Genomic DNA, 18,896 nt, shown 5'->3' with positions numbered 1-18,896 from the left:
TTATATCGCTCGGAGCACCCTATACTAACTTACCGACGATATTTGCGATTCTCCGATCCAGAAGACCCATAACTTGCCGGGCACAGGAGCCATTCCTATATGTTTGGCGTCAACAATCAGTGCTGCAATATCACGTTTTCAATTAAAAAAAAAAACACACTTTCTTTAAGAGGAAATTAAGTACTCAAAATTAGAGATGAGTTATTTAATATCTAAGAGGTAATTTTGCGCGTACAACGAAAACGATATACCTAATTAACCAGAAACATCAATCACAACGTTAATTCCCAACTTCACGCAGTAAAAAATCCGTAATATATATCTTTAATATATTTACCTGGCCACCATCCTGCAAAGAATCCCCACACTAGCTTCCCGACATGGTTTACTTTACTTTGGTTTTTGGTCTTTACCAGAGCCCTAGTCACTCTGCGCGGACCACTTTCCTTTTTATCACTATCATCCAAATTGTTACCCTTGTAACGCGGGAATTGTCGCATTACATTTATTTTGCTATTAAGTTTTGGGTGTTTGGCACCTCTACCTTGGACCTATTAACATTACATTCAAACATATATCGTATATTATTACGTTTACATATATTAATTATGGATTTTATGCTTTTGTATAATTTATGGTTGCTTTAATTTTTTTTTAACACACATTAATTGCATTTACTTTTTCTAAATTAGATAGACGGCGACTCACAGAATTAATCGAGTCTTTCGAAAATTTCTAAAGATTACTTCGGCAAATAAATTATTTCGAAACTATATTGTTATACATAAAAGTCCTTTTTTATATGCTCATTCTCTCTCTCTCTCTCTCTCTCTCTCTCTCTCTCTCTCTCTCTCTCTCTCTCTCTCTCTCTCTCTCTCTCTCTCTCTCTCTCTCTCTCTCTCTATCCTTCTTATATTGAAAAAAGTTTATACAATTTTTTTTTTCAAAACAAACTTGACATGTCAATCTCACCAGCAACTCTATTAATGAATATGTAAGTAAAAAATCCGCTCACCTTGACATTATCGTCTTCATCCTTAATGCTGTAGTCCATCGATGCCGATCTCCTAATTGTTCTATTTTTATTTCTATACGTGATTATATCGTCAGATTGATTTGGGAATTCTATATCCTCGTCCGAATCGTGAAGAGAACTGTTTTTGACCACTGTGGAAGTATCTGACATTTCGTGATACTTGTAACACGCGTTGTTCAACGTCTCGTGCTCGTCATCACATTTTTCGTCTTTTGTCGAATCGTCGCTAACGATCTTCCGAGCCAATAGCAGCGCGCCATCAACTTCGTTACCGCATTCTTCAATTGAGGATTCTAAGGTCGATCGGCGCCAAGACGAGTGGATCTCGTCGTCGTTGTCGCTGCTGTCCTCCACTGCCGATTTCCAGCTCTCCTCCATGTTTATTTTCAAAGACGGGGTCGATCGCGGAGTATCGAAATCGATGCAATCGTGGAAAACACTCCGGTAAGCCGTCTCCGTGCTCTCGTCAAATTTGCAATCGATCGAATATCTGTATCTCTTTCTTCTACGACGTCTGCCAACGGTACTAACGAACATCGATGACTCCTCGGCATTTGTCGAATCAAATGAACGTTCCAAGGCCCGAAATGATAAATCCCGATCGTTAGACTCGTCATTGTCCACCCAATCGTATTCCTGACTGAGATCCTTGTAACTCGAATCCTTGTAACTCCAATCCAGGAGTATGTCCTCCTCGATTTCGGAAATCGTTTTTCCAATATTTTCAACAATATTCTTCTCAATTTTCATGTTTATTTCTTCTTTAATATCCCGCATAAGTGCATCGGCTGTGTCTTTCTGCGATTTCCTTTCGCACGAGGCGGCATTTATAAAATTGTGAGAACGCCGCCGTGCTTTACGATTCTGTACCGTAATTTCCTCCGCGACATCACGCGTGCCAGCTGGAACAGCATCTCTCGAATCCGATTTGCCTTTCGGAGAATCTTCCTCCAAATCTTGAGAAATTCGCCGACGGTCGTAGTGATTATATGCCGTAGAGTTATTATGAGTCTTTTCCTTCTGTTCAACCGATCTGTTTCTTCGTCTTTTCGGCATCTCGATGCAATTCTCGCTGCTTTTTGACTCGAGTTTCTTCTTTCTCGATGACGCTTTTCGGATTCTATGCGGAGAGTTTTGATTTTCGAGGATCTTGCGCGACGCCCGTCGTTCCGCAAATTTCGCAAACTTGGCGGTTTGCGCGTCATCCCTGGCAGTATCATCCTCCGAGGTGTCGAGATCATTGTTCTCGCTGTTGTTATCGATCCGCAGGACGTTCGTGAAGTAATCAGGATATTCCGGCAACTCCGTCCGATTTTGCGGCTCTTCTTCCTTCGTGTGACTCGTCGAGTAGAATTCGGAGCCGGAATAATCAACCGGAGCAATCTCCTCCGAACTCGTTTCCGATGTCGTCTGACTAATTACTTCTTCCTCTTCGTCGTCGTTCTCGCTCGATCTGTAACTTTCGGACAAACGCCCGTCCTCTTCGGCGACGAAAACGCGAGATCGCGTTGACGAAAGGTTCTTCCTCACCGATAATCTCGCCGATCGATCATCCGATACGCCGAGATTTTCTCGCTTGGATCCTCGCAGCGACGACGAGAGACTCGTCGTCCTTGCGCTGCCGATTCTTGGACACGCGTCCTTTGGTTTCCTTTGCCGTTTCACCGACCATCTCGTTTTCTTCCTTCGCCTTCGGACGGGCTTTGTACAAGCGATCTGCTTAATTTGCGCCGGATCGATGAACGGCCACGAATTACCGAAGATACTCGCGGACTTGGACGCATCATCCTTGCAATCGTTCGCTTCGAGATCAGGAGATTTCGCCGCGTCCTCGTTGGTGGACAGAGAGTTCAACTCCGAGTAACTCGCTATGACAACCTCCTTGAGGGAAGATTCGCCGAGCAAGCCCAGGTCCAAGGCGCAGGATAAGGCCCAAACGCTCGCTATCCTGAATAATTTCGATGATCTCCTGAGTTGGCTTGGTTTTTGGCTCAATTCCTGAAATTTGTAATTAGAGATTGTATAAGAATCTACGACGCGCAACCCCGACACTTATTTTTGTATATCCACAACAAATTATGGATTTAGGCTGCGGTCCACTTGACGCTGCAAATGCTTTGAAGCGTTCTTCTTCTCCTTCTTTCTTCATTGAAAGAAAAGAGAAGAGAAATGCTTCGAAGCATTTGTAGCGTCAAGTGGACCGCAGCCTTAATAAAATATTCAAAACATTAAAATATTAATTAAGATATTAATATTAAGAATCTCTTATAATTTTATATCTCGCTATTAGAAAAATAGATTATCTATTAATAAATAAATAAATCATAACTTTCCGAAAAAAATGTTAGAAATTATATTAAAATTCTCAAAATATTTTTAACAAATTAATATAATATAATATAATAATATTTTATTACATTATATTATTAATATAATTGTTATCATTTTCAAGAAATATACGTATGTATATTATTCTCCGATATTCGCAATTTTACATGACAACTATGGATATCATGTTTAAAATTACTTATCTCGAAGATAAATCTTATCTCTTAAAATTAAAAGTCGTGTCGCTCATGGTACAATTAAGAATGATCGAATGATCGCCGCGGGAAAATATGCGGTACGTGAAATTGCATCGGCGACGCAACACCGGAAGTGAGAGACGCACGGACGGAAGAGTCTCTCCATAATCCGGGATGTGTTTGCTTATTTCGTAATTACGAGAGAGTAAAGTGTGTAAAGAAAATGTATTGGATCGCGTCGCATCCGTGAGCAGATTTCCCACGGGTAAACGTAACTCGCAACATTGACAGAGCCCTGGTGTCCCGAGGTAGGGGGAAGGGGCACCACGAAAGTTTCGAAGCTCTCGCTGCGGTGTCCCATGTGTGCATACGTGTGTCTGTGTGTATTTGACTATGTGTATGTGTGTGTGTGTGTGTGCGTGCGTATCCGTGTATGTGCAAAAATCTCGTCTTTCAAAGAGAAACAAATTGAAGTCGCGGGCGCTTGATTAAAATTAAACCTAAATTAATCCCTCCTTCAACCTTCTTCTCGATGGCGCGTCGCCGTCCGCGGTAAACAAGCGGTTTTCATATTACCGCGCGCTGTGTCGAAGAGGATAGGTCTCTCTCTCTGTCTCTCTCTCTCTCTCTCTCTCTCTCTCTCTCTCTCTCTCTCTCTCTCTCTCTCTCTCTCTCTCTCTCTCTCTCTCTCTCTCTCTCTCTCTCTCTCTCTCTCTCTCGAAACGAGAAGTACTAGTCTCTCGCGGCGAGACGAGCACGCTCTCGATCGCGGCGTAATATTCGCGCACGGCGCAAACATGGCATTTATATCCCCCTTTGCCCTCGGCAGCTGCACGCACTTTCGTACTTGGCATATAGGTATCCGGAGCGCGAGCATCTTTCCCTCTTTCTCTTTCTCTCGTAATACTTCCCGGAAGTCTACGAAGACCTAAATTAAGTATGAAGTCATAAGAAATGTAGATGCGCTACAAAATGAATGTCCGCGCGAAGTCGGCGCGCGCGACTCTCCTTATTCGCCGACAATGCATTTTAGCGCATTAAACGCGACGGTGCAGCGACGCGAATAATAACGCGAAAACGCGCGGACATTAATAATTCCGCAGGCTACGTTTCAACACGCGATTTAATATTTTATCCTTAGGTAGAGAAGATTAATTAAGCACTATATATATATATATATATATATATATATATATATATATATATATATATATGTATGTATGTATGTATTATATGTCAGGATACGCATTACGCAATTACCTTATTTCAAATTTTGCAATATTCGAAATATCTGTATTTACGTATAGATTTATATTTCGAGTCTCGAAAGAATAAAGAATTTTACCGGTAAATATTTTTACAGCTACATCTGACTCGGATTTCTTTTAGTTTTTACTGAAGAAGAATCGACTCCATATTTTTCACAGAATCTGTAAATATTTGATACGTTAAATGTAAGCCTAGATTGCGTATACGATACACGTGTAATTCCACGTCTATATATAATCGAAGTCAAGATAAAAAATATTGCTGGAGACAAGAGAAGAAATCAAGCAATTTGCATAGAGCATAAATATTTCAATATCAGCGGGGGCGGTGTAGCGCTCCCCCACATGAAAACCGCCTCTTTTACTCCACCCTACCTATTCTACCGTAATTGCGGCGTGTCCGCGCCGCAATGTCTTATTTCAAATAAGCAATCGATAAAATAAATTATAAGCGAGCTTGGGAAATATGTTGCTGGCGTGCAGGCGCTGCTGAATCACACGATAATTGCTACATTATTTGTTACCGCATAATTTGGACCCGGATAGAGCTCCAGCCCAGCGTCGCGGTGCGACCGAGAGCGACGCTATTTTCGGCGGCGCGGAAACAAAGATAATATGACAACGCGCGAGTGTTGCGTACTGCGAGCTGCGACCCGCATTCGAATCGCCCTTTAAATAGCGATTTATCCCCGGCTCGGGGTGTCGCGCAAAAGAAAGAGGAACGCGAGAGGACACGTGCCGCACGTGACGCCTCTAAAACGTGCGTCTAGAGGCCGGTTTTCGCGTCGCGACGCACAATCGACCTGTTGAATGGAAAGCTTATCATTAGCAGTTTTATGCGAGCGTAAACCTTGACGGCAGTTCGTCGTTCCGATTGCACGATTATTTAACAACACAGTTGTATTAATCTCGTAATGTTGCATTTCGCAGTGCGTTCCGCGTCAAACGTGGTTTATAGTCTTCGACCGGATTTGATGGGTCTAAAGACGCAGGTTCCAGACATCCGTGCAGCATTTGTATTCGTACATTTCGTGGCCCGTCATTTATAATCATCGTATTCGTGAATTGCAGGACTAAAATAATTGCTTTTAATAATTGCTCATGATATTGCTTCGTTAAATCGATTAAGAATTCATTTCTGCGCTCGATCCTCTCAATCGTAATGTTTTAACTACTATTTAGCGTATTTAGAGAACAGAACGCGCCGTGTAAATTCAAGATATTATTTCCTTTTGCTAAACCTTTCATTGTCTGGTGATTAAGCATTTACAGATGTAAGCGTCAGTTGCCGGCGCACGCCACTCCCGTTTACGTTCGCCGACACGCGGACGTTTCTGACTGCTCTTCCATTAATTGTCGAATTACGTTCCTGATTGCGGTACTAGAAGCGAAGAAAATTCAAGGAGCGCCAAATTGCGCAACCTTAATCGGCCTCTGGAGTCGCGAACGCGGAAACAACCGCGGGGGAGCGATAAATGAATTGAGGTCGGCGGCGACGGCGCGGTCGAGATCCGAATCGCCCTTTTAAATAGCCACGCGCGGAGGGTTGGCGAAGGCGTGAAAAAAAAAAGAAGGAAAAGACAAGAAGAGGGAGGGAAAAGAGAGAAAAAGAGAGCGCGGGAGGGCGATGCGCATACACGCGCGCGTACACACGCCGGTTCACGTGGCGCCTCCAAAGGCATTTCTCGAGGTCGCTCCGCTCCGCCGGGGTCGACCTGATGAATGGAAACGTCGGTATTATTGTGTTTACACGCGGGACACACGGGTGCCTCTCTCGCCACACTTGGCGTGGAAACATTCCATTCATAAAGCGTTCCGCGCGTTCCTCTCTGCACCGCCGTGCACACCCCGCCGTATATGCGGCCCACACGTATGCACATGCACACACGCAGACACGCAGGCACGGGGGTAGGGTACGCGACCCTCTGCCTACCGCGCGCGCGGGGGTTGACACCAGTGACGTATTCAGAATTTCGTTGCCGCGCCGCGCCGAAGGGTGGCCCCGGCCCCGGCCCCGGCCCCGGCCCCGGCCCGCCCCGAGATAAAGCCGCGCGGAGATTTCCTCGGCGCGTGATAATATACCCGGCACCCTCCCTTTACTTTCGGGGCCGAAAATAATTCCTCGCTCCATTACGCGAGGAAAACGGTGAGATTCTCGACGTGCCGCCGCTCGCGTATACGCGCGCCTATAACGACAAGGAAGACTTGATTATTATTGAAGACCTGCGAATTTTTGCTTATCGTCGCGAACTCCCGTTCCTCCTCTGATCCGTGTCTACCTTTTGACTACTTGATCCACTTATATTAATTTCTCACGCCGAGTATCTCGTACGCCCAGGCCGAAAATAAACGAAAAGCTATGTAGGTGTAAAGAGTATTTATCATCACGTTTTCTCTCCTTCAGTATACCTAATGTACATTTAAACATATAACATCTGTGTAAAATACTTATCATCTCTTCTGTCTTTGTGATATATGACAGATGTAAAACATGAACATTATTATTCTTAATATTATTCCATTTTCACTTCTCACTCCATACTTATAATCTCTTCCTACAATCGTGATGCATTTTTAACTAAGTAGAATTATTTTTTAAATTATTTCCCAACGAGAACGCAAGAGAATACGCGAGATGGGAGGACGTGAAATTTTCGCGGGGGCAGGGGGGGGGGTGAGAAAGGCCGGCGCGCAACCACTCTTCCACGTTACTCGTAACACATCGCGGTAATTTATAACGACAGGTGTTCCCGGTCTGGTCCCCCTCCCGACCCCTCGTCTACCTCTACCGAGAAAAGGCGTCAATCGTAACGCCGCCAGCCCTCGGCTGGCGATGGCAGCAAAGGAATGCTCTTTTTCGTCGCGTGCCTCTCAAAGTCTTTAAACTGAATGATCACGCGTGCGATCCTGTCGCCCTTTCGCTTCTTTTCATACTCGTGTTCGGCGCCGAAAGCACCGTGCGTCAAAATTGTGGAATGCAAGTCGCATTCCGCTCGATCCTCGATCGCATGCGTCTGAACTAGTGCTGCTCTGCATTCTGTAAATTTTCATAAATTTTGAACGTACGCGATTTGAGTACGCGCGTAATGCTCGAAATATATTCGTCGAATATATACCGTAAAATTCCAACATTCATTAAATATAATCTAAATTAGATATATTTGGCATATTTTAAATTTAATTTAAATTTTGTGATGGATATATGCTAAAAATAACAAGGATTCTTTCAATGCTTTAGGACATCAATGGAACGTAACTCGAGTATTTGAATTCGAGACCCAAGTGTTTGAAACATTGATTGACCAGAATGATCTAACCGAAAATACGGGGCGAAAGACTAGTATTTATATTTAATATATTTCTCAAATATATATTAATTCGGATATTTGGAGAAGCCGACGTTTCGATTATTCGTCCAATCTAAATGTAATCTGGATTTGTCGGGGGCTCATCGGATGAAGAATCACGACGCGGCGATCTGAGAGAAATAGTTTATAAAATCCCGTAAGTCCTTCATTCGAAAGCCAATTAAAGCGTGTGCGACGAGAGCACGCCGTAATGTGACGTACTTACGTAAGCTCAAAATGACTCGCGGCGCAAAGCCGAATCTCTCGCTGCGCCGCGATGTCCTCCCGTGTTTACGTCGTGCCAGCTGATATGAATGGAATTGTAAGCGGCCGGGGATACGGCGCACGTATTTGTGCATTCGGTCATGACGACTTTCCGTATAAATTGAAACTTCTCGAGGGTGTCTCGCCGCCGACCGTGGGGGAGGGAGAACGTCGAGAGGGGGGAAAACGAGAGACGGAGATCGCGAGCGGGGCGGAGAGGACGAAGAGAAGAACGAAAGACTGGGGAGAGATAGAGAGCGAGAGGGTGAGGCAGATCAGAGGAGGGTGGTAAGCCGCGAAGCTGGGTCAGTTCCGTTTAGTAGGAGCCAAGCTCCAATTCCGCTTGGATCTGTCACCGTCGCCCTTCGCGTCTCTCTCCGTAATTACTCGAACAGATGCCCCGACGAAAAAGAAGGAAAAAAAATGAAATGCCGCCGAAAAATCGGGAACCCTGAGCGTCGCGATCATACGAAGGGAAGGAGCGGTCGGATATGCATTTCGAATGAATTCGATACGGCGGATCCCCTACGATTTCTTTCTATTGGGAGCACCTAAAATCGAGCATCGCATGAGTATCACGAAATGACGTTGTATCATCATAAGTTTAATTATTTCGTGACACTTCTTCATTACGAGAGCTCTGATGAAAGTATATACTCGCGGCAGAGCGCATTTGTTTCAATTAATAATGCATTTCGGCGGCAAGCTACATACGAATATTTTTTCCAGCCACCAGAATGTCAAATATATCATCCGGATACTCTTGGCACAATTAAGAGAACGTAATACCAAAATTATTCCGCGCATGCTAAAAATCCCGCGCGTTAATTTTATCCGGCTATAAAAATAGATGAGGAAAGCACCGGCCGTGCGGACCGACTGGGATATTTCTATTATCTTAAACTCCTCGAACTGTTTGGACTGTTTGCTGCATGCCCGCAAAAATTATATACTCGAACGCTAGCTCAGGCTTCGAATGAATGATCGCGTGATCTACGACCCTTTCCCATCAGATGTGATCTAGACGAAAGAATAAATCGTAGACAACTCCGCACGCGCTTTTTCTGCTCCCTGCAATCGAGAAAAATTCTACGAGAAAAATGCGGTTGGAGGAGAGGAGGGGCCAAGAACATGGCGTGGGTGACTGGCAGGCGGTGCACACGAGAGCAATTTGCACTACCGCACAATCACGGAGGGGGACCCCAACCGCGTCGTCCCGGTTCTCGTTTCCACCGAGCGAAAACGCACGTACGCGGTTCGCGCTCTTGGTCAGTGGTGCGCTTGGAAAAGACGGCTTGTACACCCGTCTTCTTTCTCACCGCGAATCGATGGCTGGTTTTTCGTGTCGGGAAAGCGGGATGCTAACACTTTCAAGGATGTAACATCACCAGTCGCAATAATGACAGTTCCAAATAATTCTAGCTCTAATTAAGTCATTTTATAGAGAATTATTATTGTGATCGAGTTCCCTCGTTTCTCAACAAATTAGATAATAAATATATCTCTCGTCCCAGTATTTTGCAAAATGACACTGCTAACGAATCAAGTTATGTTAAAATCTCGAACGTGCCTAAATTATTTTAACAATGTTACTTTAACGAAGCATATCATTTTAGAAATGTATCTCTACTTCCGACCTAGTAAACTTTTTATTTCGGAGATTTTTCATTTTCTCCTATTTTGTCTGTAACTTTTTATTTATCACGCATACGGGAATACGTCAGAAGCGATAAAGATGATAATACACTAGACATATGTCTTTTTGAAGTCAACATCACAAACCTCCTGTGTCCTATTTCAACCCCCGTGAATATACAGTGCCCGATACATACAGTGTCCCTGACCAACCAAACTACAGAGAAGATTCGTGTCAAAAAAGTAAACGCATTAATTTTCCAGCGGAAAAAGAAATAGTAATTAATCGTGTACCAATGTACCGTAATCTGAATAAATGCGGTATTATCTTCGCAGCGGTATTACCTTGTGCTCGGAACAAACGATACGCGAAATGCCCGATGGTGTTCCTACCGTGATTAATTCTAATTAAGTTTCAACCTACAAAATTTCACCAAACGCACTTCTTTTTACTCACTCGTGCAGTCCATCGTTAAAAGGAGCCGCGATTGGTCAGGGACATACCGTATGTACAGAGTGTCCATATATATGTGAATATATACGTATACACACATATATATATACATATGTACAATTGTACATACATGCCATGCACCGTATGCACACAACACACACATACGCGTGCAGTTCGCGCGTCCTATGTACACGTGCGATTTATCCCAGGAGATTCGTACATAGTTTTGCACATATACATAAGCGAGAGGCGTTTGTTGAACCGTGCAAATCTTCTGCTCGGTGCACCAACATGAGCAAGGCGTGTTCGCGCGCGCGCGCGCGCGCAGCATCCCTCTTTCTATCCCTGTCTCCTCTTCCTATGCATCTCTCCGTTGCATATGGCTCTTCGTCTCCTGCCCATTAACGAACGCTCCTACGTAACCCGTCGCGAGCTATTCGCGCTAGCTCGGCCGAACCGCCGTGTTTTCCTGTCTTTCTCGCGCACGAACATACGTACAGACAAACATACGTCTCTTTCTCTTCCCCCTTTTCCCTTCTTTATCGTTCTCTGTTCCTTTCTCTCTCTCTCTCTCTCTCTCTCTCTCTCTCTCTCTCTCTCTCTTTCTCTCTCCTTCTCTCTCTCCTTCTCTCTCCGGCCTAACGACAAAACTTACGCGCATCTTAGGTACGCATGAAGTCGCGTATGTATCCGCGAGTATCCCCGACTCTCTCTATCTCTCCCGCGATGGTTTTTTTTCTTTCTCTTTCTCCCCGCCTCGTCTATTACGCGCACACGAACGCATTTTTCTCCCTCTTCTTTCTCTCTCTCTCGCGCGTTTGCCATCCCTGTTCAACGAAACCAAGCTCATAGCATGATCCGCGTTTCACGTCTCTCTCCTTCTTTCTCCTCTCTCTCTCTCTCTCTCTCTCTCTCTCTCTCTCTCTCTCTCTCTCTCTCTCTCTCTCCCTTTCTCTCTTTCAGCTTTACGTTTCGCTCTTTCTCTGTTCAACTCGCTTGGATACTATCGGATACGCTCGTAGTCTCACGCACACAATCCTGCGCCACCCCTCCTTTCCCCTGGCCTCTCTTTCCGACCCCTTGTCCTTATCTCCGTCCTCGGCCATCGTGCGTGCACGCATGCCGCCTATCTCCGTCGATCGCCAGTGTATACACGCGAGCTCTCCCTCTCTTCGTCGCGAGCAGCGACGAACACGGATACCGCGTGTGCGCGCGAGAGATGCGGCGAGAAGCAGGGAGGGTGGTGGGCGAGGGGGAGGCACGGAAGAGAGACGGAAAGAGGTAGAGAGAAAAAGAGAGAAAGAGCAGAAGCGAGAACAAAGACGAGAGAGAGAAAAAGAGGGGAAAGATGAGGGTGGAAGAAGAGAGGGCTCCGCTCGCCTGGCGCACCATGGGCTTTTCTTGTATTCTATTGATTTTTCCAAAGGTCGTGGTGGGAGTCTGGCAGTCTGTAGTGCGCGAGCTTGACGGCTCAGTGTGCATCCGCTGGCTGGTGAGTGTGTAGGGTGTGTATGTGTGTGTACGCGTGTGTATGTAAGCTTCGACGATATCGCCGTCACCGTCACACCGACTGGATCCCTCTTTCTCGCGTGCCAGTCTTATCCCCCCCCCCTCCGGCTGATCTTTCCTCTCTCTCATTCGCGAGGCGACGTTCCTCGTCCAATCGCGTCATCCTTTTCTGGCACACGCATGCTCCACAAACCAGGTCTCCTTCTCTCTCGAACCCTTTCTCTTCCTCCCACGCGTGAACATCACCCTCTTCTCCTCCCTGACCGTTACATCCCTCTCGCTCGTTGATCCCCCTTCGTCTCTCTCGCCCCCTCTCGGTGCCACCTCTCGTAACAACCTGGCTATGCGCACACGCACACGCACACACGGACACGTGTCGCTCCAGGCAGGAGCGTGTCAAGAGGTTTTGGCTTTGACACCCTTGAGAAAAAGAGAGAGAGAGAGAAAGAGAGAGAGAGAGAGAGAGAGAGAGAGAGAGAGGAGAGCGAATGCCCGATACGTAGAATTTCACCGCGACTTTGTCTTGAAGAGACTGATTCGGAAATTTAATCAGAGGGAGATCCAGCGCGAATTATCGCGTGGAACACTGTTAAGTCCGGCACGTGAATTCTCGTTTGTTACAAAACGGAGTCACGTAACGAGAATGACGTAAAGGTTAGTTGAATACATTTCGAAATACTTGGTATTTAAGACACGCCGAAAAGTTTTTATTTAACAATAAGACAATTCGTGAAAATCAGACAATAAAAGATTTGTGATATTAAATATTAAATGTCTAAAAAAGAATAAGGTACAAAGAGAAATATAGTAGATAATGTTTTGGCGAAAAGAGTCGGGTCAATAAACTTCGCCGAAACACGACATTTGTTCCGCTTGACCGCGCTTTTCGCGCATCCCGGTTTTTAAGCGAAATGTGCGATATATGCACGCGCGTGCAGAGAAAGAAAGAGAGAGGAAAGCGAAAACGGACAATGAGAGATTTCGCGACCGCGAGAAACGTCCTAAGCGGCGACAATGTCGCGTTCGCGAAGAGCGCAAGCTTCTCTTCGTACGGCAAAAACGTAACGTCAATGTGTCGTTACGTTGGTCCAACGAGATGTTGAAGAGCACGAAGACACGCGTCGCAGTTAAGCGTTTCTCGCGCGGGCACGCCGATTCTCGTCGATCCTCGCTACGTCCCTGATTTTCCCACCCACTCATCCAGCGCGGCAGGGTCACCGTATGCACCCACACCATGCCAGGCACTCACACGTGCATACACAGGTATATACATACGTGCGTTTTCTCCGCTCCTCTCTGTCTCGCGCTTGCTCCGTCGCAACACACTCTCGCGCTCGTGGTCGCGCGCATCGCACACACCGCGCACACGGACGCAAACGCGGACGCCGAGCTACGTGTGCACGCAGATATTGTACGTGCTGACGCATACGCACAACGTGACGGCGAGCGGCGCACTATGGCGATGGCGACGGCGACGGCGGTCGTGCAACCAGGCGGAGCGGACCGGTGTGGGCCGCCGTGCCGCCGGCGGCCAGGGCGAAGGGGCAGCGGACAGCGACGACCGACGACGACTGCCGGCGATCGATAATTCCAATCGATTAATAATAAGAATCCGGGACGGCGGGGAGGACGGGCAAAAGGAGCGCGCGAGATCGATCTCGCGCGAGAGCTGGACCCCGTCCGATATTTTCGTGGTCTTCCCTTCGTTTTTTCTTTTCGTTCGCTGACCGCTCGCGTACACACGAGGTTTATTTTGGTTACAAGCACATCGCGGCACACCGTCGTCGTGTCACGCGAAGAACAGAATCGGAAATCAACTCTGAAAAATAATAATTCAGCTCGTTTCTCCCCGCGAGATCGATCGCGCTGCTCGCGATCAACGACGACGACGACGACGGCGGCGGCGGTGGCGGTGGCGACGATGACGACGACGACGACGGACGATGATGAGGATCGGCGAGCCGCATCGCGACGTGGCCGATTAATACCGCAATCGTTAATTGTTTATCGGCGTCGTCGGGATTACATCGCGAGGAATAATGAAAACGTAGAGAAGATATAGGTGTGCGTTATGAGAGACGTATATACATGTATCTGGGAAAACCGATTGATAATACTAGGTCTGCCCGCGCTTTCAGCCGCACTTCAGTCCTTCATCCTTCACCATTATAAACCTGTGTATATATATATATATATATATATATATATATATATACCTCAACTTATTTTATATTCAATTCGAAACTCTCGCGCAATCAAAGAGTTCAAAATCATTTTCAACGAGCTCCCATTTCGAGACTCGTTCGGTAATTTACTTTGGCAAATGATTGCATAATCATTATCTGCCACCTGCAAAAAATCTCTGTATTCATAAAGAATAATCTACTTAGGATTAAACGAGGTTTAAGAAAATGCAGTTAGAATGAATAAAGAGATTTTATTTTATTCTCGAACAAACTTGAATTGCGCATTGCTGAAAATTATTTTCGTGTAGCGACTGGTCCTAAAAATCGCCGACTTCCTGGTATTTTTGGTAGATAGCACCTGGAAATGCAGCATCGTTGATATAATTTTTAACACGAGGTCTTGTAATACGTTGACCCCACGGAGTATTTTCAGTAATCGAAATTAAGAATGCATCATCCGAATCCAAACTCGCCGCGTCGAACTGTTTGCAATATTTACGACCTTCTTTACAGCGAGTGCTGCTCCGCGATGCGTACATACTTCAAGCAAAACTTTCTGCTACGATAATCGCCCGTAATTTTACACATGTACATCGACCCAAACTGAATTGAATTGAATCGAGTGTTCTATCTAAGAATTACATTACATAGACGACAGTAATATATTTCGAAGAGCCGTATTTACGACCACGAAACTGTCAGCATTGTCAGTGGATTACAGAAGCCAATATAAGACGTATCAATGTGACGACGAAGACGAAGGTGAGGACGAGAATAAGGGCTAAGATGAAGGCAAAGACTTAAGGCGAAGACGACGAAGACGAAGACGAAAACCAAGAAGACGACGAAGACGAAGATGAAGTTGGGGAGGCTCAAGGAGGCTCGCTAGTGATAGAATCTAAAAAAAGATCACCTACGTAAATATGTGAGCGCGAACCCGTCCCCACCCCCGGTCGCATCTTCAAGAATCTGCCGTTGCGACATCCTCACGCAAATACAATCTCGCCGCTCGCGCGACTCATTTGCATAATGTCCTCGGTCCATAGGTGGAAAGGACGTACGATCCGTTGTAAATTCGGCTCCGGGTTCGTCGTTAACTGCTACGCGCGGAGAGTGACCGTTATATATCGTCCCTCTCTCTCTCTCTCTCTCTCTCTCTCTCTCTCTCTCTCTCTCTCTCTCTCTCTCTCTCTCTCTCTCTCTCTCTCTCTCTCTCTCCTTCCTCGCTCTCGCTCTCGCGGTGGTGCCTTATCGCCGACGTAGCCGCACGGGTAACGATCGTGCGGGCCGCACTTACGATCGATCTATCTCAATCGATCGTTGGGGCGCGTGCCACGATGTACCATCGATCGCTGGCGATCGATTAGCCCTGCCGAACCGTTCATCGGCTATCCTTGGCCGCGAGCGGGACAAGGACAGTCGTAAAAAAAAAAAAGATGAAAATGGAGGATGAGAAGAATGAGAGACGTACGAAGAAAGAAGAAGAAAGATGGGGAGAAAGAGGGCAAAAGGGGAGGGCGGGGTGGGTGTGGGAGGTGGGCGAGGATGACGGACGAAGAGAGAGACGAGGGGAAAGGAGCGAAGGCGCGGAATGAGAGAGAAACGAAACAATTGTGGCAGAAAAAGAGGGTAGGCGAGCGCGACAAGGAGAGAGAGGAAGCGCACGTGCGTGGGAGCGAGAGGAAGAGGAAGAAACGGAGAAGTACGTTTGGGAGGAGCGAGAGGGAAGGAAAGGGGAAAGAGGAGGGCGAGGGTTCGATGGTATAGAGAGAGGCGGTCGGATATGCGCATGGCGAAAGAAAGAGAAAGAGACGGAGACGGGAGAGGCAGGAGGGGCAAGACGGAGAGAGACGGAGACCGGCGAGAGTGCGGAGTAGCGAAGGACGGAGTACGCCGGACCAGCCACAGCCGGCGCGCCGCCGCCGCCGCCACCGCCACCGCCTCCACCGCCTCCACCGCCGTGAGGCTTCGAACCCGAACACGACCGAACGTCGTCGAGCAACAACGGAAACGTACGAGCGGTGCGGTTCGAGCGGCCGAGCGAGCGATACGGCCGAGCAGTGCGGTGCCGACTCTTGCTGCCGCGGTTGCAGATTCCGCGGTGTGTGTGTGCGCGCGTGTTTACACGACGAGAGGGAGAGAAAGAGAAAGAGAAAGAGAGAGGGAGAGGGAGAGTTTGCGCCGCGAAGGCGAGGGCAGGAGAGCTCGAAAGAGAGCGAGAGAGAGAGAGAGAGAGAGAAGAGAAGAACTCGCGAGAGCGGAGGAGAAACGCAAAAAGCGACGGAGAAGTCGGCGAGTCGTCCGCGAAAATACAGTGCGTACGCGCGTGTTCCGTGGCGAACGAGTCCCTCTCGTAGAAGGATTCACGCGGCGCCGTGGGAGTACGTACGTACCGTACGCACGTCTCAACTCGGCTCGTGACGCATTCGCGCGAGGTATCGCGAGTTCGCGGAGCGAGCAACGATCGCGACAGGGTCGACGTGCAATCTAACGTCGCACGTCGCGCGGCAGCGTCATACATCGTGCCTCGCGCGACGTGACCGGCACGCACACGCCGCGCCGCGATAGCGATAACGCGCCCCGACCACCCTTCGCGCGGCCTGCCTTTAACGGGGCGTGGGTGCCACACCACACCGCGCTGCACCGCATCGCACCGCATCGACGGTGGTGCGGCGAGACGGCGGGCGGTGCGCGTAATTCAAAAGGTGCGCGCGACGGCCGCGGCGAGAACATGACAGACGACACGGAGTGCGCGAATTCGAGGCGGCATCGCGTCGCGGGCGAAGGGACGATAATATAAACGTTGGTGAGGCGGAAGGGAAGGCGGGAGAGAAGAGAGGAGAGAGGAGAGGAGAGAAAGAAGGGGGAACGCACGCGAGAGGCCGAGGGGAGAGAAACTCCTCCGAGAAAGAAAGTATCCCAAACCGAGTACCATCCGCGCGCGGCCAGTGATCCCGTGTGCGGCTCGCGTGTTGCGCGCGCGAGAGCGCGTCCGCGCCTCCGGTGAGTGTGTGCGAGTGGACCCAGGCCGTGCGCGCCCCAGCGGGCCTTAGGAGAGGAGAGGAAAGAGAGGAGAGCCAGAGACTTTCGCGGCTTCCGGCCTGTCGGCGCGGAGGCGTTCCGGCTGGCGATCGCGACCTCGCGGAGAGGATGCTGCTAACGTCGCCGACGGTCGTTGCGACGAGGCCAACGATGACGACCTCGCGAGGTCTCGACTGAGTTCTCGACTCCTCGGGCTTCATCGAGAGGAAGAGAGAAGGAGAGAGAGGAGATCGACGTCGGTTCTCCGTCGCCGCGACGGTAGCATCGACGAGCGTCGTCGTGCCGCTGGCCGCGGTGTGTTCCGCGATCGTTAATCAGGTGTTACTCCGGAATCAGGTGTTCGGCGTCGGAGCGAAGAACGCGCACGACGGGTGCCGACGGCGCATTCTGCGAATCGTCATCGGTGGAAATCCGCGTGTCCGATTAAAATATATTCTTCAATCGCTGTCGCTAAAGACTGGATATCGCATCCCGTGACTATCCACGATCCTAGCAATTGAGAGAGACAGCGAGGGATATTATTTGCACATTCGCGGTCGCGGTAATCGAAAAACTCGCGCGAGAAGAGGTCGGCGGCGAGGGCGGTCGCACAACCGCGACCATTCCGCGATCGCGCGATCCGGAAGACCTTTCTCGGAACGACTCGCGGTCCTAATAATCACCTTCGAGGGATCTCGAAGCCAGTATCGATCCCGGAGCCGCGGCGTGGAACGTACGGGCTTTCGTCGTTACGGAGGAAAACCACATTCACGTTGCGGAGGGATTACCTAGACCCGTGTCCCTAGCCTAGAACGAGCTGCCTTCGTTTTCGGCGACGAGCGAGGAAGCGTCCACGCGAGAAGCAGAGATACGGGAGAAGCTTGACGCGAGCGACGTCGCGACGCCGGCCGACGGCAGATCGCTTCCGGTGAAACCGACAACGCGAACGACACAGCCAAGATGCAGGTGGCAACGTTGTTCAGGGAGAGCGCTACCCTGCTGGGTGCATCCAGCCTGGACCCCCCGCAGACTCACCATCATCAGAGTATGCACCAACCGCAGCCGCAGCCGCAACAGCAGCAGCACCAGCAGCAGATGCAGCAACAGCAGCAGCAGCAGCACGCCACCGACATGCACCTAGTCGGCCACCACATGCAGCACCACTACAAGATGTAAGTATCCGCCTCTCTGCCGTTCTTTTCGAGCACTGATGCCGGGAACCCGCGCTCGACGCTCGAAAGTGTTCGACCTTCGAGCCCAAGAGAGCCCGCTTTGGCCAACGCGCGGCTACACGCGCGAGAGACGGCCGTTTCCAGCCGCGGGTATACCTGCGTCCAAGTTGTTAACTTCACGAACGAGACTTCTCGTAAAAGAGCGAAGCTACAGGGATTTCTTCTCGCGTCGCTACATAAAATACAGCTCGGCGCGCCAAGTTACTCAAGCCTTTATGTTCCCTACATCTTAGAAATTTGTAGGGGCTTTTGGAGTATGCAAATTACAAGCATTACAAATGTGCGAATGCAGGTGCATTGTGGTTAATTAATTATCACGTTAATATTGTACATACAACGTCGCTTAACATGAAAGAATTTAACTCGTGTTTTCGGAGACGTATATACAATAAAATTTAGATACTGGGCTTTACGAGTCG

The 18,896-nt window shown here is 48.3% G+C and overlaps 2 protein-coding genes across 4 annotated transcripts in view; one reads left to right on the top strand and one right to left on the bottom strand.

Moving 5' to 3' along the window:
• The window catches only part of Dnmt3 (DNA methyltransferase 3), a 121,892-nt gene that overhangs the window by 4,392 nt on the left and 98,604 nt on the right, over positions 1 to 18,896 (bottom strand). The window contains exons 1-4 of one of the 2 annotated variants that reach the window (XM_077422154.1): positions 13,314 to 13,640; positions 1,016 to 3,034; positions 338 to 551; positions 34 to 122 (exon numbers count right to left, since the gene is read on the bottom strand). In XM_077422154.1, coding sequence (XP_077278280.1) covers positions 34 to 122; positions 338 to 551; positions 1,016 to 3,034; positions 13,314 to 13,388 — 2,397 coding nt within the window. In that variant the 5' untranslated portion in view covers positions 13,389 to 13,640. Of the gene's footprint in view, positions 1 to 33; positions 123 to 337; positions 552 to 1,015; positions 3,035 to 13,313; positions 13,641 to 18,896 lie in introns of those variants that run through there. The other variant, XM_077422153.1, reaches the window with a different exon arrangement.
• Tdg (Thymine DNA glycosylase) overlaps positions 12,674 to 18,896 on the top strand; it is a 114,673-nt gene continuing 108,450 nt past the window's right edge. The window contains exon 1 of one of the 2 annotated variants that reach the window (XM_077422161.1): positions 12,674 to 12,692. Coding sequence is in view for 1 of the 2 variants with exons in the window: in XM_077422159.1 (XP_077278285.1) it covers positions 18,206 to 18,417 (212 nt within the window). In the remaining variant the exon portion in view is untranslated. Of the gene's footprint in view, positions 12,693 to 16,239; positions 18,418 to 18,896 lie in introns of those variants that run through there. The other variant, XM_077422159.1, reaches the window with a different exon arrangement.

The sequence above is a fragment of the Temnothorax americanus genome, unplaced genomic scaffold, assembly GCF_048541705.1.
Source record: "Temnothorax americanus isolate GAGA-0224 unplaced genomic scaffold, ASM4854170v1 Scaffold7, whole genome shotgun sequence".
NCBI classification, from domain to species: Eukaryota; Metazoa; Arthropoda; class Insecta; order Hymenoptera; family Formicidae; genus Temnothorax; species Temnothorax americanus.
This window is presented reverse-complemented; position numbering and strand designations above follow the sequence as displayed.